The following is a 21,310-nucleotide window of genomic DNA, read 5'->3' on the forward strand; positions in this document are numbered from 1 at the left end:
TTCTCCTGTGTGCCCTGGCTGGGAATCGAACCCGGGACTTCTACACGCCAGGCCAACAATCTACCACTGAGTCAACTGGCCAGGGCCTTAATGATGGTTTTTAATGTGAAAGAGAGATATGGTTACGATTACATAGTTGGACACAAAAAGCCCGTGGGTGATCAGGAGTTGGAAGGTTACAGAATAGTGAGGTTTCAAACTAGGTGTGGAAGAAAAGCTGTCCCTGACCCTCAGGAGGCAGGCTAACATGCTTCTCCCTGCAGTCCTGTCTGTGGCCACCCCTGGGGTCCATCCTGCCAGAGCCAAAACCACCTCTGCGCATTTTTAATCAAGTCTGCCTGGTTCCTCCTCCTGTCCATCTCTTCTTCAATTTTAGGGAAGTTCCAGCCTATATATAATCTATGGTCAAAAAAAAAAAAATCTACAGAATGGTTCAAACATAACAAAATGGCCACTTAAATACATCTAATTATTACTTACATACAAACTTTCATTTTTTAAAAATAGTTTATGTATTTGTTCTTTTTAGTAACTAAAAGCTAAATGCCTCCTTCCTCTCTTTTCAGATGTGTTTGCCCAGCACAGCTGTACCAGCTTGCTCACAGTGCATCATTAAAGACAAGAAGTGCCATTTTCCAACAGGCTGCTCACTCCACCTCCAGGATGGCCCTAAGTCACCACTTCCCGTAGGGTTGGGACATCAAACTTGTTGTCATTGAAAAACAAGAACCAATGAATTCAAAACTGTAATCTTACAACATGTTCCCCTGATATTTCCAGGACCCACCTGGCATTATAAATAGTTATTACCGTATTTTTCGCTCCATAAGAGGCACCTGACCATAAGACACTCCTAGGGCTTTAACAAAGAAGATAAGAAAAGCAATATTCGGAACCAAATGGTGTGTTAAAATATTTAATAAAATACCATATTTTTCGCTCCATAAGACACACGGGCATTTTCCCTTCCACTTTGGGGGGGAAAAAGTACATCATATGGAGCGAAAAATATGGTATAATATGGGGTGGGCAAAAATACGTTCACAGTTGTAAGTACACACAACAGAGTTATTACTGTTATTACTTATTAATTATCACATCATTTTCCATACAAACAACTGTAAACTTCCTTTTGCTCACCCCTGTATTATTGACTATATTCCCTATGCTGTTCTTTACATCCCCCTGACTATGTTGTAACTATAAAGTTGTGCTTCATAATTTCTTCACCTTTTCCCTCCAGCCATCTGACCCTTCTCCCTTCTGGCAACCATCAGGCGGTTCCCTGTGTCTGTGAGTCTGTTCCAATTTTGTTTGCTCAATTACTTTGTTCTTTAGATTCCATATGTAAGTGAAATTATATGATATTTGTCTTTTATTAACTGACTTCTTTCACTTAGCATAATACCATCTAGGTCCATCCATGTTGTGTGGCAAATGGTAAAATTTCATCTTTTTTATGTCCGAGTTACTCCATTGTGGTGTGTGTGTATGTGTGTGTGTGTGTGTGTGTGTGTATATCAGAGCTTTTTGATCCACTTGTCTATTGATAGACACTTAGGTTGTTTCTATATCTTGGCTATTGTAAATAATGCTGCAATAAATATAGAAGTACATATATTCTTTGAAATGAGTGCTTTATATCTCTTCAGGTGTATACCCATAAGTGAAAATTCTGTGCTATTAGAGGGTTCCATTTACAAGGTTATGAAGAACCTTCAACCTGTTTTCCAGAGTGGATGCATCCACCTGCATTCCCACCAGCAGTGCAGGAGGGTTCCTTTTTCTCCACTTCTTGGTCGTGGAGTTATTGATGATAGCCATTCTGACAAATATGAGATGATTTCTGATTGTGGTATTAATTTTCATCTTTCTGATAAATAATGACATTGAGCATCTTTTCATCTGTCTATTGGCCATCTGCAGGTCCTCTTTGGGGAAGTGTCTATTCAAGTCCTCTGCCCATTTTTATAATGAACCGTTTGATTATTTTGTGTTGAGTTGTATGAGTTCTTTATAAATTTTTGTTATTAACGCCTAATCAGATATATCATTGGCATACTTAATAATATTAAAATAATAGTAAAAAGTCAGTTAGATATAACTAGATATTAATTGTAGATCCATTCAGTAGCTAGCTGTATAAGTTAAAAAAGTGATTTATCCTTTTTGAGCCTAGTACACCACATGAGTAGACTGGGATTACATAACAAGACTTCTCTGAGTATTGGCTGAGATTCTAGCATGCTGTGGGTATCCTGTAAATATCAGGGAACATTGCAGGGAAGAGAATGACTCATGAGGAAGTTAGGAGCATAGACTTGGAGGTGAGCAAGTCTGGTGGAAACAGTGAGTATTTCTGTCAAGCCAAGATGTTTGAAATGAAAACTCCGTTTTCCAACATCTGTAGTTTGCCTCAGATACTTACTTCAGGAAGGTGCACCTTTAGATTCTGGAGCTACATTGATGAGAAAAGTGCCATCTTGCCCTAATGCAAACTACAGTGTCCAAACTACAGATTTTTCATTATGGACAATTCAAAGCAATTCCCCCTGAATAACTGCTCCCAGAGATCTACCGGCTAACATTGAGATAGGAAGAGTTACAGTACCAATATATGGCAGTTTCTCTGCAGAGAGGGTAGTACGAAACAACTATTCTGGGTGACTGCCAAAAACAGGTTAAGTACAAGAAACACCCAACCATGGAAACTGGTGGAAAAGGGGGGAATCCATAAGCACATGAGAAGACGAAGGCATTCCCAAACAATGAAGAATCCAAGCAGACCTCAGTTTTACTGCTGAGTCATTCACTAGTTGAGGTTTTACTTTGCCGCTACCATGGTTAGGAATATAGGACAGGCAGAATCTGGAGGGAAAAAAGAAGTCTTTTTTCTGCCATGTATCACTACAAGGAGGAGGTACTATTTATATTTTGTTCTTGTTGTTGTTTATGTGTCTGTGTGTGTTTACTTCCCAGAAATGAAAAAAAATAGTGAATTCATTGGGGTATAATTGCTTAACAAAATCATATTGTTTTCTTTCTTTCTTTTTTTTTTTTTCAGAGAGAGTCAGAGAGAGGAACAGATAGGGACAGATAGACAGGAACGAAGAGAGATGAGGAGCATCAATCATTAGTTTTTTATTGCGACATCTTAGTTGTTCATTGATCACTCTCTCATATGTGCCTTGACAGTGGGCCTTCAGCAGACCGAGTAACCCCTTGCTCAAGCCAGCGACCTTGGGTCCAAGCTGGTGAGCTTTGCTCAAACCAGATGAGCCCGTGCTCAAACTGGTGACCTCGGGGTCTCGAACAGAATACGTACCTACTCAGGTACAGAACACATACTTACTCAGGTACAGAACACATACCTACTAAGGTACAGGACACATATCTACTCAGATACAAAACACATATGTACTCAGGTACAGAATACATATCTACTCAGGTACAAAAGGGACATTGCCCAGGACAGGTCACATGCTAAGAAATAAACAAGTCTCAATAATTTCAAATTACTGATATTATACAAAGTGTGTTATCCAAAGATCTTGAATTTAAATTAAAAATCAACATTTAAACTGGGGAAACTCATAAATAAGTGGAAATTAAGCAACACATTTCTAAATAAACAATGAGTCAAAAAAATAAATCAAAAGGGAAATAAGAACTTTGAGACTTTTGAAGAAAATAAAAACAACCTCCTTCCCATGCACAAAAAAATTATGGTATGGAGCTAAAGCCAGAGTAGAGGGAAACCTAAATTATATTTAAAAAACTCAATGAAAACCTTACTTTCTAGATTAATATACTAACAAAACAATGCATTAAACTAAAATCTAGTAGAAAAAATAATAAATATTAGATTATGAATAAGTGAAATAAACAATAGCAAAATGGTAGGAAAAAATCAATAAAATCAAAAGATCCTTTTGAAAATATTAACAAGTTTGACAAAACTTTATACTGCGCACAAGAGACAAAACAATTTGACTACAAGTTTAAAAGGTATAGGACTTATACTTCTCAATTCACAACCTACTACAGCACTATAGTAATTAAGAGTGTGCTATTGGAATAAGGACAAAAAGATCAATGGAATACATAAATAATATAAGTGCAGGTCTAAAAATACATCCAAATTTATGTTTGAATATTTTTTGATAAGACCAAACGATGGTAAAGATTAGTTTTCTAAACAAATGGTGCTGTGTCAATTGTATATTACAAGCAAAACAATTAAGTTTAACCCCTCACACCATAAACAAAAATCAACTCAAAATGAATCAATAAAAAAGGCTAAAAATACAAAAGTTATAGAAAGAAATATAAGAATAAATCTTTGTGACCTTGAAGTAGTAAAGGGTAATAGTTTCCTACATGTAAAACTAAAAACTAAAAACAGAAATAAAAGAAGAATAAAATAGAAAAAATTCATCAAAATTAAAAATAAAATGAGCATCAAATGATATATACCATCAAGAAGTGAAAAGACATCCAACTAATGGTAGAAAATATTTTTAAATCATATATCAGATAAGAGAGTTTTGTCCAGAATATATAAATTTTTTTTTAACAGAAACAGAGAGAGAGTCAGAGAGAGGGATAGATAGGGACAGACAGACAGGAACGGAGATAGATGAGAAGCATCAATCATCAGTTTTTTGTGGCAACTCCTTAGTTGTTCATTGATTACCTTGTCATATGTGCCTTGACCACAGGCCTTCAGCAGATCGAGTGACCCCTCGCTTGAGCCAGTAACCTTGGGTCCAAGCTGGTGAGCTTTGCTCAAACCAGATGGGCCCGTGCTCAAGCTGGTGACCTCAGGGTCTCGACCCTGGGTCCTCCACATCCCAGTCCGACGCTCTATCCACCGCACCACCACCTGGTCAGGCCATATTTTTTTCAAGTGTACAATTCTATAGTACAACATCACTGTATTGTATCGTGTGTTCACCCCGCCAAGAAGTCAAGTCTCCTTCCACCACCATTTACCCCCTCTTTACCTTTGTCTACCTCCCCTCATCCCCCTTTCCCTCTTGTAATCACCATAACTGTTGTCTCTGTATTTTTTGGCTTAATCTTTTCACTTTTTTATACCCCGGCCCAACCCCTCCCCTCTGACAGCTGTAAGTCTCTATGTGTCTCTTTCTATTTTACTTATTAGTTTATTTTGTTGATTAGATGTCACATATGAATGAAATCCTATGCTACTTGTCTTTCTCTGACTGGCTTATTTCACTTAGCATAATGCTCTCCAGGTCCATCCATGCTGTGAGATATCACCTCAAGCTGTCAGAATGGCTCTCATCAGTAAGTCAATAAAGAAGTGTTGATGAGAGTGTGAAGAAAAGGGAACCATCATGCACTGTTGGTGAGAATGCAGATTGGTGCAGCCACTGTAAAAACAGTAGACTCACCTCAAAAAATTATAAACGGAATATTCTTATGTCCTAGTGATTCAAGTTTTGGAACAAACCAAAACAAAGTAAACACTAATTCATAAAAATTGATGCACCCCTATGTTTATTGCAGTGTTATTTACAATAGCCAAGATTCAGAAGAAGTCCAAGTGCTCATTAGAAGATGAGTGGATAAAAAAGCTTTGGCCCATTTATATAGTGGAATACTGCTTAGCCATGAAAGAGAAGTAAATCTCACCTTTGCAGCACTGAGTCTTATTTATCTTAATATACTGATTTCTTTTCAGAACGACTAGCATAGCACAGGACATGAGATAGTCAAATATTTGTTAAATGAATAGGTAATATTAAGCACTTCTTTTATTGCTACTTCTCATATTTATTTACTAACATAAATTATTCATTTATAATATTTGGGGTTTTATATCCATGCTCTGTAAGATAGGTCCTATTAACCCAGATTAGAAATAAGTAAAAAAGACTTGTAGGTTATGCACTTCTCCCGTAATATATCACCAGCACATATCTGCAATCACAGTGAAATCTGTTGCATGACCACTCCTGCTCCTTTTCATCATGCTATACTGAGGAAAGAAACTTGTAGAGGAGAAATGTTGTATATAAATTGGGAATCTAAATAGCAGTCATTGTTGGTTAGATACAACATGATCAGAGAAAACATCTGTTATACTAGTGGCAAGTAATAGCAACTGTACCCATGAACCACAATTCTTTCTAAGCTATGTGTAATGGGGGGGGGGGGCACTTCATTCACCCATACTTCTTTACTGGAAATTGAAGGCCAGTTTATGAACCAATGATTTTTGCTAAATATTTGTATGTCTACTCTTCAGCTAGTTCATTGATAAATTGCTAAAATACAACCTATTAGGTTGGTAGCAAATCCTCTTACTGCTATCTTCTGAGTAACGCTTTGTTTCTAATGATGTCTTTGATGTACATTTAACCTAATGCATTAGTTGTCGATTTTATGAGTTAAGTTTAGGATTCCAGAGGTTCTCTCTGCTACTCCTGCAAATATTCCCCATGGAAGCTAAGAAGATACACAGAAATCCCTCAAAATGTTGATGTACATGATTTGGTTTTTGGGTCAGTCTGAACTAACCTTCATTTCTATGTCTCTCCTGCTAATTGCTAAAAAGTGTTTACCTGTGGGTTTTCTGCCAATTTTCAATGCAGCTTGAACTTACATAATACAATCTGCTATGACATTCCTTCTTTACCCCTGATAGTAAATACTTATTGATACATCTCTTTCACGGGTATAAGATATTCACCTCTTTCCTTAATACTAATGAATACCAATGGGAGGCAGGGGGTCATGGTAATACAAAAAGATCACTTCTTTGTCCTCTATTTGTTTTTTTTTTTCTGATTTCCTTTTTTATTTACCTTTGTGTCTTTTGGAACTCTGTTTCTCGCCTTCTGCAACTGGCTTACCGTTCCTTCAAATGCAACTTTGATCACACATAAAGGAAGATGAGCCCCTCTCTCTTTCTCTGGGACAGAAGGTTGACTGCAGTGAAATAAAGACCTGTCTAAGTGAAGGCAGACCACGACAGATGCCCATCATCGTGGGAGGCCCATGTCCTCGCTGTGGAAGACAGGAGGGTGATCTGCACTTAATTAGCTGGCACCTGGTGAATCTAGAGCTCACCCTGCAGAGCCAGGATGCTTGAAGAAAGCAATAAGACACAGAAATGACCAGAAAGTTAGATTTTCCTCATGTACTTGACACCTTCTCTCCCCTAAAAGAAACACTAAAGAAATTAAAATGTTCTCCATTGTGTTCCTCTGGAACTTAACTTCCATAATTACCAAATACAATGGATTGTGAATATGCTTCATTATAATAACTATGTGTGTGTGTGTGTGTGTGTACTTTTAAACTTGTTTAATCTTTTAAAAAGACATAGATACATAAATAGGTAGATAGGTAGAAGACAAATAAATAAATAATTAAACAAAATAAACCCCAGCAATTAGCATGTATCTCTTCTTACCTGCCAATATGATCTCATTTAAAATAATGCTATCTATGGCTTAACCATTTCAAAATACAGTATTTTTCTCCTACAACATAGAAAAGAAAAATATGTTACTTGGACCTTGCTCCAAGGACCTCCACCTGTAACATAAGAGAATAAGGAACTGTAATCTGCTACAAAAAGGAGTTTTCCTATGCTGACCTGAGCAGGAGTGAAGCCTGACCTTACCTAAGTTGAGGTACAGGGCGAGCCTCCCTTTCTGGAGCTCCAGAGTGACATAGTCTCCACGCTGACCCTCTCCATGGAATAGAACCCCATCTCCTTGGATGCTCTTGAACTTCATTGAAATCACATCTTTGAGAGTGCTCAGCAGCTTTTGATTGAACCTGTACAGAAGGGAGCTCCTGCCATCAAACTCAGCAACATCTGATTCTGGACACAAAAAGAGAAGAGGAAAGAAGAGTCAGTGCAGAGCCTCATAATTGCTAGTCCTGCTTCCCAGTTCAGTTGCTATCCATTTTATAGGCATATTTTTGACATCTGCAAGGACCTGTTGTTTTAAGGGGAAGTATATAGATCAGATCCATTCTAATTAGACTTGGGGACGTAATTTCTATACAAGCAACAACCACACACTGAATTAAAGTGAACTGATCAGCAACCTAGAATCAAAACCTCTCATTAGTGATATGTTGGTTTTTGCCGGGGGACAAGATGGGAATACCACGAGTACAAACGTCAGGACCTCCTGTGCAGATGCTGTGTTGCAATGTCATCGCATGGTTTGTCTTCCTCATTGTTTTGCTTGATAAGTGGAGCTGCTTGATCCACACTGCTCAAGCTCAAGGTCAGAAACAAAAAAAAATTAGTCTACCATTCAACTCTAAATAGCACTATCTTCTCAGAACCCTATGTAGAAAAGAATTCTGAGATTTTCTCTGGGTTCCATGGGAAAGAATATGTAGTAAAGAAGAACTGTTATTGGAAAACCAAGGGCAAAAGTATTGCATCCTTCATCCTTCTCATCCCTACCTCCACCTTGTACTAGTGACAGTTATCATTTTAGTCTTTATATACAAAGAATATATTTATTATTGTTAAATTAAAGGGATGGACCTGTCCAGTTGGCTCAGTGGCAAGGCATTAGCCCAGCGTGTCAAAGCCCTGGATTTATTACCTGGTTATTGCACACAGGAGAAACGAACATCTGCTTCTCCACCCCTCCCCTTTCTCCCTTTCTCTCTCTCTCTCTCTCTCTCTCTCTCTCTCTCTCTCTCTCTCTCTTCCACTCTTGCAACCATGGCTCAATTGGTTTGAGCCTTTTGGTCTGGGGCACTCACGATGGCTCCATTGAGCCTCTTAAAGATAACTCAATGTCCCCATATGTGCAGAGCATTGGCCCCAGATGGGGATTGCTGGGTGGATCCCAGTTAGGAAGCATACTGGAGTCAGTCTTTGTATCTCCCCTATTCTCACTTAAAAAAAAATCAGAAGGTGATCAAATAATTATAATTTAAATACATGTATGTTGTAAATATGTATAAACATACCAAAAATTGTATGTCAGATACTTAATAGGGATGTTTACCTTACCAAGGAATACAAACAGATGGAAAATTTGTATATAAAAAGGTGTTCCACATCATATGTCTTTATGGAAATGCAAATTAAAACAATAATAAGATATTACCACACGTCTATGAGAATGGCCTACATCTGGAACACTGACAAACCAAATGTTAGTGAGGGTGTGGAACAGCAGACATGCACTCACTACGGGAGGAAAGGCACAGTGGCAGTGCCACTTTGGAAGACAGTGTGGCAGTTTTTTTACATGACCAAATATACTTTTACTATACTATCCAGCAAGTGCATTCCTTGATATGTATCAAAAGGAGTTGAAAACTTACATCTACTGAAAAACCTGCAAACAAGTGTTTAAAGCAGCTTTATTCATAATTTCTAAAATTTGGAAGCAACTAAGATGTCCTTCAGTAGATGATGAATAAATGAATTGTGATATATCCAGACAATAAAATAGTATTCATCCTTGAAAAAAAAAGGATCTCCATGCTATAAGGAAACTTGGACAAAAATGAAATATGTTACAAGGTGAAAGAAGCCAGCCTGCAAAGACTCCATGCTGTATGATTCCAACAACATGACATTCTGAAAGAGGCAGAACTGTGAGGACAGTAAGAAGATCAGTGGCTGCCACAGAGTGGGGAACAGGAAGAGCACAAACAATTTTTAAGGCAGTGAAAATATTCTGTATGATGCCATAATTATGGAAACATTTTATCATATTTGTCCAAACCCACAGAATGTGCTACACCAAGTGTGAGTGGTCGTGCAAGCTATGGTTTGTAAATAGTTACAATGTGTCAGCTTAGGTCCATCCCTTGATTACATGTAGTGTTTCTGTTGAGGCTGCTGATAAATGGGTGAGGCTATGCAGTTTGCAATCAGTGGTACATTAAAAAACAAAACCTAGAAATGATAATATAAATAAAAAACTTCTTTAAAAATCAGTCTTTAAAAATAAGTTCCTAGGGATTCTCTCTGGGAGATGTAATTATAAGTTGTTTTCACATTTTTTAATTATAAAACCTTCATAATGAATGACTATTACTTTTAGAATAGAAAAAATATGGACAAGTATTGCTTGAAACATGTTCACTATGTACAATCTTATGTGGGTGACATGGTGGTAAATGGGGTTTGGAGGAGGGTGGGCTTAGTCTTAATTAAAATCAAGTACTCAAAAAAACTCAAATTTTTATAACTCTCCAAGGAGTTAAGTCTGACCGGGCGGTGGCGCATGGATAGAGCATTGAACTGGGATGCAGACAGGTTTGAAATTCTGAAGTTGTTAACTTGAGTGCGGGCTCACCAGTTTGAGCACGGGGTCACTGGCCTGAGTGCGGGGTCTCTGGCTTGAGTGTGGGATCATAGACCTGACCCCATGGTTGCTGACTTGAAGCCCAAGGTCGCTGGCTTGAAGCCCAAGGTTGCTGGCTTGAGCCCAAGGTCACTGGCTTGAGCAAGGGCTCACTCTACTCTGCTGTAGCCCCCCAGTCAAGGCACATATGAGAAAACAATCAATAAACAACTAAGGTGTCACAATGAAAAATTGATGCTTCTCATCTCTCTCCCTTCCTGTCTGTCCGTTCCTGTCTGTCGCTCCCTCTGTCTCTGTTACACATACACATAAGAAATTAAAATTCACAGCTTGAGTATATACAATGTTCATTAAAATATTTTTGACAAGAACCTAAAAATATTATTTGTAAAACTCAAGTTCTGAAACAAAAATAAAAATGAAACTATAATTTATTTAATTAGCTTTAAAACATGATTTTATAATTTATTTTTTAGAAGTCAAATGTTTCTAACCAAAAGTTTGCTGATGACTGCCTAGACCCTAAAAATAAATATTCCAGATAGAGATTTGCACAAACACCCCATGCTTTCAGATCCTCCCCACACCACCGCATTGGCCTCCTGCATCTGTCCTCTGAACCCACTCTACCCCAACCAAGTTGAGAGTATGGGCAGCAAGCTGTCATCAGTCATGGAAAAATGAGTGTCTATAAGATCAGGGACTTTAAAATACAAGATAACTGTTAGTCATCTTGGGCAACCCCACCTCCCTAAGACTTGATCTTATAAAGTGAGGTAATTTATATCCTTTAGAGAAGACGGCTGTGAGAATTAATGTGCTCATATGTATAAAGTGATAAATAGATATAAATTAATACCATCAAGTCTGGCACGTTATTTGTGTTAAATCAATAACAGTAGGAGTGTTCATAGTGATTGGGATAACTAGAGGGTTTGCGTTCCTATCCAGTCTATTATTGTGGCCAACACTCTACCTTCCCATGCACACTGACTCCATTTCTCTTTTGGATTCAATAGTTAACTGCCCAGTAGACGTGAAGGTGGCCTCAAGTTTCCTGTTCCACCACGTTTTAGCTTCTCAAACTCCAGCTGAAATTCTTCACCTGTGCATGGTGTGCACATTGTGTCTGTGTGCTCTCACTGATCACTTCCCCTTTCCCACTGTACCAGACTCTGGTTCTGCAAAGGGGTCCTTAGGAGACGCAGTGGGAATTGAGTGGACATAACGTGTATGATTCACACACAGCAATGCTAACATGGCATGTTATAGAACAGAGGTGCTTGCAGTGCATGTGGGAACACAAAGTTTATGCACTGCCTGTAGGAGTGGGGCAAGGGCTTCCAGGGAGAGATGAAGGATTTGTTACTGCTGAAAGGTCACACCTTGTGCCCAGGCTGGTTGGCTCGTGTGGTAGAGTGTTGGCCCGACATGTGAATGTCTTGTGTTCAATTCCTGGTCAGGGCACACAGAAGAAGCAACCATCTGTTTCTCTACCCCTCTCCTTCCCCTTTCTTTCTCTCTTCCCCTCCTTCAGCTATGGCTTGGTTGGTTTGAGTGCAACGGCCCCAGGTGCTGAGGGAGGCTCCATGGAGCCTCTGCCTCAGGTGCTAAAAATAGCTCGGTTGCAAGCATGGTCCCAGAAGGGCAGAGCATAGACCCCTGATTACCCATACCCAGCATGGGTTGCCTGGGTAGATCCTGGTAGGGGCACATATGGGTTTCTCTCTATGTCTCCTGTTCTCACTTGGAAAAGGAAAAAAAAGTGATGCCTTGTGCTGTGAATCCAGGTCTGCGGTGCCCAGACTCTTTAACTATCCACTCCAGTGCACTACTTCTTCTCTCCCCATTCATCACAGCATTTATGATCCAATTCCATTTCTGCGTATGTCTAGATAACCCAGTGACAGAGTTAATTACATAGGTTCTGACAACATAGGTTGTCTCTAAGAAAGCACATTTCTATGTTGTTATGATATCTTAAGGAAACATAGTCAATTGATAAAACAGGAACAAAAGAAAATATTGCTGAAGTCTATTAACAGGTGGACTTGAGAATATATTTTTTTAAGTCTCTGAGCTGCTATCTGTAGAATAGAGCTAAAGGAAACCAACCTTACAAAGTTACTGTCAGAATTACATAAAATGCACACTTGGAAATGACTAGTTACTCACCAACTTTTTATTGTCTCATGTCATCATTAATCCAAAGGAACCACTGTAGTGGCAAAGATATAAAGCGTGATATAAAAACAATATGAAGATATTCTGCTTCAGTTTGGGTTCAGTATCCTTCACATCACACTGATCAGACATGCATTCATGCCCTCTTTATTACCTTTCATTCCTAAAATAACCTCATAATTACTCTTTCTAATTCTACTTTTGTTGCGTCCTTCTGACCTACTCTCTCATTTTTTTTATTTTCCTGAAGCTGGAAATGGGGAGAGACAGTCAGACAGACTCCCGCATGCGCCCGACCGGGATCCACCCGGCACACCCACCAGGGGGCAATGCTCTGCCCACCAGGGGGCAATGCTCTGCCCCTCCAGGGCGTCGCTCTGTTGCGACCAGAGCCACTCTAGCGCCTGGGGCAGAGGCCAAGGAGCCATCCCCAGCGCCTGGGCCATCTTTGCTCCAATGGATCCTCGGCTGCGGGAGGGGAAGAGAGAGACGGAGAGGAAGGAGAGGGGGAGGGGTGGAGAAGCAGATGGGCGCTTCTCCTGTGTGCCCTGGCCAGGAATCGAACCCGGGACTTCTACACGCCAGGCCAACACTCTACCACTGAGCCAACTGGCCAGGGCCTACTCTCTCATTTTTATAAAAGGTAGATAACATCACATGTCACCCTTGCTGAAGCCTTCAGTAAACTCCCCTTGCATTAAAATCAGATCTTTAAAACCTGTAAGCATCTGGCTCTGTACTCCTTTTTCACCTCATCCCTGACTCATCCCCCCCACCATGGACTCACCTCCCGGGACACTCTACTCAGGGTCTGTATGTCCTGTGAATGTGCATGTATGAGGGAGGGGTCAGGTAACATTACACAGTGTGCACCTTGGACCCTGTAATTCTGTCATCTTTGTGTGTATATGTGTGTGCATGAACTTTATTTTTTATTCAATGAGAGAATTGGAGGCAGAGAGACAGACTCCCACAAAAGCCCCAACCAGAACTGACCCTGGAACCCTACTAGGGAGTGATCTGCCCATCTGGGGCACTGCTCCATTGCTCGACAACTAAGCTCTTCTTAGCACTTGAGGCAGAGGCCATGGAGCCATCCTCAGTGCCCAGGGCCAACTTGCTCCAATTGAGCCATCTCTGCAGGAGGAGAAAAGAGAGAGGAAAAGAGAGGGTGGGTGGGTGAAGAAGCAAATGAACGCTTTTCCTGACTGGGAATCGAACCCAGGACATCCACACGCTGGGCCAACACTCTACTACTGAGCCAGCCAGCCAGAGACTGTATCAACTTATTTAAGCTATTTAAGCACCCTATGAAGAACATACTGTTATTATTCCTGCTTTACAAACAGAGAAACTATGGCACGGATGGTGAAGAAGTACAATTAACAAGTGGAACTGGATCTGCCTGCCCCATTAGGCTTGCCCCTGCTCCGGGTTTGCTGAACACTGCCCATGTGCTGCTGCCCTTTTCACGCCAACACTCTGATGCTCAGCTCCAGTTCCTGCCTCTTTTCCTAACAGGTTCTCCAGTAAGTTAGTCTCCTCCTAAGGGTCATGCCACTCCCTTCATAATTCACCTCCCAGCTGGAATTTGATACATGGTTGTTCCCTGTCTGTTTGTCATCTATCTCTCCAGCAGGACAGTGCATCTGTGTAGCCAGAATCAGATGTGCATTCACCGCTTCATTAAGTCAGAACATCGTGCTGTCCGGAACCCCCTGTGAAGTGATTCAGTAACCCAGTGAACTACCAAGCCCAAGAGGATTGCTGCTGATTGCCCTGACTTCCTGAGGCCTCACCTGCCCCACTTGGGAAGCACTTGCTTGCCCATTCACACTAGGAGGGATCATTTTCCTGGGGCACACAGCAGCCAGTTGGGCAATGACACCAGCATTGCTCACATCTGCTCACTAGTGTAGAGGTGAGAGGCCCCTTTGGAGAACACAGAATCAGCCTGTCCTCCTAACACTGCTGACAGCTAATGAGAGAAACTGTCAGTCTAAGAGAACTCAGACATACACCCTAGCCCTTTGCAATAGTAATTAAGTCACACACAAAACTCACCAACTGTTTAACAAATATAAAAACGAGGAGTGAAAAAACGATATCAGTTTTTAAAAATTCAAGTTTTCCCCAACTGAATACTTAATACTTTTCCCAGGCACTGGAGCAATGTGAAGTAGTCAGCATTACCAACTTCACTTGGATAAAACATATTTAAAATATTAACAATAAAGGCTCATATATTTATAGTGATGCTGTTAAGAAAAATAATTCCATAATATGCTAGTTTTCCATATCATACATTATGATGAACAATTTCCCAGATGCTCTGGTTTGGTACTTCACTTGGGGTGTGGGCTTTTGTCATAAACATCAACATCATCTTCACCCACATTTTACAAAAATCTTGAAAGATGACTCTCTCTAACAATGCAAAGGGAAAAAGATTGTTGCAAGGTGGGTAAAGAGTAGAAATTGGCTCCTATTGGCAGATGGGGGAGTTGTGATCAGCACAGAATGTAGTTTTAAGGGCACTAAGAAAATAACAAATTAAATATACCTTCTTTATTCTCCTATATAGCCTCTCCAAGCCACTCACGAAGGTTTCTTACTCTGAATGGAGTAATTTATTTTTGAGGGGAAAAAGGAATTAATAACCATATTTGTCTGATTTAACGATCTTAACACTTTTGCAATATCCACATTTTCCCCATATTTATAAAATGGGGAAGGCAAAGCACAAAAAGATTATGTACTTGTTGCCCAAAAACATACACATGAAAATGAGTTGTTTGACAGCAACCCATGTGTATCACATCATTTAAAAAATATGATGGGTTGGTGCAAATTACATTTCATATATTGTGAGACTGTCCCTGACTTCATCTCATGATCAGGCATGCATTGGGCGGAGCTGTATATGTGGGTGAGTGTGTGTGTGTGTGTGTGTGTGAGTGTGTGTGTGTGTGTGTGTGTGTGTGTGTGTGTTACCTGTATGGAGATGCCAATTTTAAAGGAAGGTAATGTTGAACGGGAAGTTTTTTTTTCTTCTTAAGAGTTGATATGAATTTCCCTGTGGTTTCTGCTTTTTTTGTGCTTGCTCCTTCAGGGACCAAGTTCACTGGGGAAAGCAACTTCTTCTGAGAGTGACATGGAACCATAGACATATTTGAAAGGCTCTTTGCGGTTAGGTCTGCCATGCCCCCCCGACACTTACTATGTCCACTAAGCTTAAACCGTATTTCGAGCTGATTTTTGTGGTCTCACTCAGACATTTTTTTGTGTCTGAACCTTTACTGAACACCCCTAACATGGTAGAGCTCATACTCAGCACAGGTAGACAGTAATAAACTCAACAGAGCTCCCTGTTCCAAAGAGCTAAGGTGAAGACAGCAACATCACATGATCACATGTCCAGCCAGCAGAAGAAAGAAGCTACTGTTCTGGGAATGAGTAGAGCTCATACTCAGCACAGGTAGACAGTAATAAACTCAACAGAGCTCCCTGTTCCAAAGAGCTAAGGTGAAGACAGCAACATCACATGATCACATGTCCAGCCAGCAGAAGAAAGAAGCTACTGTTCTGGGAATGGAGGAGAGAGTTCAGGGTTGGATCTCAATCCACAAGGATTCAGACAAGCTGGAACTAAGGTTCTAGAAGTGAGCTCTCTGGACTAGTATACTTTGTGTCTCCAGGGCACCTCACCACAGACATATGGAACAGGAAGCTCAAGATGTGGGTCCCAACCATCTGTTTGCTATTGTACCCTCTGCTGATGCTTACTAATGTCTGAGAACGTCTGTGCTGAAGTACAGGATCTCAGGGCAGAGGGGGCAAGGGCTTGGCGATAGAGTGAGGGGTTTTATGATGGAGGGTCCTTTAAAAATAAAATAATATGGGTTTCAGTGTGACTCTAAGGTCAATAAAGAATACAGTGATTATCCAAGCATGTGATGTAAGAAAAGCACATGGTCAGGTTCGGTTTTTAGAAAGAAAGAGCTCTCTGGTTTTTAGGAAGTTTATTGATGCTATTTCTTTGATCAGCTTGCACTCCACTCCTGGCTATTCCTCCTGTCCCTTCTCAGTGGAATTACCCAGTTCCAGTGTCATTGTCTCTCAACAAGGCGGTGAAGCCCTAATACAATCTTTTTGGTGGTTTGTCAGTTTTTCCTCTTCCTTCATTAATGCTTGCTGATCATTAATCAGAGCATATTTACACATTAAGAATGTCATCCGAAACCTGGGTAGCTGCTGGAGATTTACTTCCTGGACTGGGCAGTTCTTCCCTCTTCCTTAAAATGGACTTTTAGGATCTCATTATTGTAAACTCCATTCAATCCAAAGTGTGGTTTATTATGGTGGTTTGTAATACTGGTGGCCAAGGCCAGGCAGGTTCACATTGGATTCGGGCAGATTGTAGAGGAACTGTGGGGCAAGAAAGGGTTGGGCCATTCCGTTTAATAAAGTCTCGCAACAGCGGATGAACAGGCAGGGGAAACCGCTTTTCCCGGCAGCAGACGGATGAACAGCAAAATGGCCCCTTGCAATGGTGGGCAAGTGATCCGCCATCTGCCCTGAGGGCCAGCACCCATAGCCATACGTAGACTATACACACATGGCTCTGCCATGTGCTCATGCACTAATCATGCAAAGTGCAATTGAGCAAGCCTAACAGCTATTTTTCCAACATGGTCATACATTTGCAGATTTTTTTTTTTAATATGAAAGGTAGGCCAGTTGTGGACCCAAGAATTCTTCAGGGCAAGGGGAGTTCCTACAGCTTATGAAACTCTTCTTTCTGGTCAGGATAAATCAAGCATGCATGCCCCTGTGTCCCAGAGGCCCTGGAAATTCAGTGCTGGCTGACATCTCACTGAGCTCATCACTGCTGACCTGGCTGTCATAGACTGTTTTCAGAGAAGGAATTTTGGAGGCATCGTCTGACTTATCTGAATGATGTTAGTAGCTTTTCAACAAACCAGCTGGAAAAAGGTTTGAATAGGGGGTTTTAAGCTTGAACCCGTCAGGGGCTGAGACGGGCTCTTGTGTGAGAGCCAGTTACTGGGAATCTGCCTCCTCACAGGCCAGAAAGCAGGAGCTCTGTGTTGACAGGAGGGAGTATCAATTCACACTGAGACAATTAGTCCCACTCAGACTCTTCAGCTGTTCACAGGAAACATGATTTTTAACACAATCACAGTTGAAGTTTCTCTCATAATACACTATATGAGAAAAATGATGATTTTTCAGACCATATATTTTCACTGAATACTCGAGGCCTTTGGCTAGCAATCCACAAACCACAAAGGTTTTCCACAGTCAATTCAAGTTTACACAGATCATGCACTAATTCTGTGACTCCCAGGCCTTCTCAGAAGCTCATGGTACCTCACTGTGAAACAATGAAACTATGAAAACAATGTAAGTTTCCAAAGCTAACTTTGACAACTTTTTTTTTATTAAGTGAGAAGAGGGGAGGCAGAGCGAAAGACTCCCGCAGGCACCTTGACTGGGATCCACCCGGCAAGCCCACTAAGGGGTGATCCTGAGCCCACCTGGGGCATTGCTCTTCTTAGCATCTGAGGCAGAAGCCATGTAACCATCCTCAGCGCCCAGGGCCAACTCACGCCAATCAAGCCATGGCTGCAGTAGGGGGCACACAGAGAGAAGCAAGAGGGGTAGGGGTGGTAATGCAGATGGGTGCTTCTCCTGTGTGCCCTGACCGGGAATTGAACCTGGGACTTCTACACGCTGGGCCAAACCTTTACCACTAAGCCAACTGGTCAGGGCCGAAAACTTCTAAGAATATCTTTTCTTACAGAATTTCTGTGTATGGCCACAGGTGGGAAATAAGAGAGATGTCAAGGAGACAACACAGAAAGGCAGTTATAGCACAAACTCTCCTTCACACACACACACACACACACACACACACACACACACACACAAATCAAAACTCTGAATTCCAGTCCTAACTTTACCATGTAGCCATTATAGCTCTTACATTGAGACTTGCCTGCTTATCACGTCTACATTCCTTAGATATTTTAGAGTTGTCAACATCTCTGAGTACACTTCAAATCTCTAGTTCAACTGGACTGTCCACTAGTGAGAAAGATTATGCCAAAATAATGCACTCATTGTAGGGAACTTCCAAAGTAGCAGAAATTTGTTCATTTGTTTATTCTTTACTTCATTGACAGATATTGGACAAGTTCTGTAAGCTTTTTGGTCACTGTGATGAGCTATGAACAATAATGATTGAGACACAGGTCATTCGATTCAGAGACTCGTCACAATAACACTAATATGGTAAGTGAATTACGTTAGTGGAGTAGGATGTAATAAAGGAAAACATAATTGTGGTCCCTGACATTTATTACCCAAATAGGGATGTGTGCCACTGAGCAGGGAGCTCTTGGGGGCTCAAACTGGCACAATGGCATGAGCTGGGAGACTACACAAAGCCAATCAGGGCAGGTAGTCACCCCAAGTGAAAAGTGCAGTGTGAGATATGGCTGGTGACCTCTGCTATGGTGCAGAAAGCTAACAGAAGCTTTCTTGCAGGGGATAATGTTTCAGAAATCTCCCCTCCATCACAGAAAGAATGATCAAGGCAAAGGCTGAAGCTGAGCAGCCAACTTCTAGGAAAACAGCACAACTCAGTCAAGAACTGGCACCAGTTCAGATGACCACCAGTGCTCTTCAACCACAACACACGTTGTTTCCTGAAAGGGGGCTGCCACAGTGACAGACATCTAATAGCAGTGTCAACATAGAAGAGAACTACAGTTCCCCATCACCACTCCCCATAAGACTAGTTACTACTTTTTTTCTGAGAAAAGATTTGCCATGGTTTTATATTTGGGGGAAATTAAACATTTTTTTGTTAATGATTCTACCTGGGCACAGCCTACAGAGCTTAGTGCTAGAGGCCAGTAGGAAAAATAACAGTAAATTAGTCCAGTGACCATTTCAACGGAGAATAAATGTAAAACTGTAGGAGGTGTATGGAAATACACAGCAGCACAAAGTGGTTAATCTAACTATCGGGTCATTTTCCTTTAAAGTTACCACTATTAGCATATGGGTCCTGGGAACCAGGACCATTAGATGAATCACACACATTAATCCATCAGGAAAACTCGTTGGCTGGGGACGTTCCCCTACTCTGTTATTCTTATAGTTTCCTCCACTCCATGACAAAATTTTATGTCTGCTTTTTCCACCTACTAGCCATCTTTGAGCTCCTAAGGAGTAGGGACTGTCTTATTTATTTCTGTATTTCCAAAGCCTAGCAGGAGGGTGCTACTGAATTATGTTGATGGTGGGTTGAAAAAATTTTCACATCTTACAGCAACCAAACAGTGTTTTTTATTTGTATTTTTTTTTTCATTTTTCTGAAGCTGGAAACAGGGAGAGACAGTCAGACAGACTCCCGCATGCGCCCGACCGGGATCCATCCGGCACGCCCACCAGGGGCTACGCTCTGCCCACCAGGGGGCGATGCTCTGCCCATCCTGTGCATCGCCATATTGCGACCAGAGCCACTCTAGCGCCTGAGGCAGAGGCCACAGAGCCATCCCCAGCGCCCGGGCCATCTTGCTCCAATGGAGCCTTGGCTGCGGGAGGGGAAGAGAGAGACAGAGAGGAAAGCGCGGCAGAGGGGTGGAGAAGCAAATGGACGCTTCTCCTGTGTGCCCTGGCCGGGAATTGAACCCGGGTCCTCCGCACGCTAGGCCGACGCTCTACCGCTGAGCCAACCGGCCAGGGTTATTTGTATTTTTATTGCACATATATATGTATATAGGACTCTTCATAGAGGAGATTTCTTTGTAAATTTTTTTATCCTTTTTCAGTTGAGAGGAGGGAAGATAGATAGACTCTTGCATGTGACCCAACTGGGATCCACCTGCAACCCCTCTCTGGGGCCAATGTTCGCAACCTAGCACCTGAGGTGGAGGCTCCATGGAGCCATCCTTAGCAACCAGGGCCGATGAGCTCAACACAATCAAGCCATGACTGTGGGAGGGGAAGAGAGAGAGGGAGATAAAGAAAGAATGAGAGAAGGAGGGGTGGAAAAGCAGATGGGTGCTTCTTCTGTGTGCCTAAACCAGGAATTGAACCTGGGACTTCCACATGCCAGGCTGATGCTTTACCACTCAGCCAAATTGCCAAGGCAGAAGGGATTTTTAAAAGTAGTTTTATATAAGCTAAGAGAAAGCCAAGTAGGCAGCTTTTATTCTTTGAATTACTCAATTTAGAGACATTTCTGGGCCTCAGTTTCCTCATCAATAAAATGGATATCACAATGGATAATCCCGGCTATTGTTCCAGTTGTAAAAACTATGCTATCTGGGATAGGACTCATGACTCATTATGAGGTCTCCAAGCCCTGGTTCTGATGGCAGCCATCCTGCCCCTCTTCTCTCTGGGTTTGCAAACTTCACCTTTAGAGATATCTGTGATGAGGCCATAGGGACCTCAGCAAGCCAGGAATGAAATCCACAGTGCTGTGGCCTCCACCAGGTGTGGTAAATGGTCACAATGAGAAAAGCCACCAAGGGGGCTGAAACTGGAATAATGGAGAGATTTTGGGGGGCAGGATATGACTTCAGGTCAGAGGTGGATAAATTTTGGATGGCATTATTTGACAATAATTAAGCAAATAAGAGCAAAAAAAATTTTTTTGTTTTGTTTCTTGTTTGTTTGTTTGGAAAGGAGGCAACCTACAGTGTAACATGAGGACTGTATTTTATTTTATATGATTGGGAAGCTTGATAAATTAT

At 41.3% G+C, this 21,310-nt stretch overlaps 1 protein-coding gene across 3 annotated transcripts in view; it reads right to left on the bottom strand.

The window, feature by feature from the left end:
• The window catches only part of CNTNAP5 (contactin associated protein family member 5), an 884,141-nt gene that overhangs the window by 472,613 nt on the left and 390,218 nt on the right, over nucleotides 1-21,310 (bottom strand). For all 3 annotated transcript variants that reach the window (XM_066280702.1, XM_066280703.1, XM_066280701.1), the window contains exon 5: nucleotides 7,661-7,864. In XM_066280702.1, coding sequence (XP_066136799.1) covers nucleotides 7,661-7,864 — 204 coding nt within the window. The remainder of the gene's footprint in view (nucleotides 1-7,660; nucleotides 7,865-21,310) is intronic.

The sequence above is a fragment of the Saccopteryx bilineata genome, chromosome 5, assembly GCF_036850765.1.
Source record: "Saccopteryx bilineata isolate mSacBil1 chromosome 5, mSacBil1_pri_phased_curated, whole genome shotgun sequence".
Classification (NCBI taxonomy): domain Eukaryota; kingdom Metazoa; phylum Chordata; class Mammalia; order Chiroptera; family Emballonuridae; genus Saccopteryx; species Saccopteryx bilineata.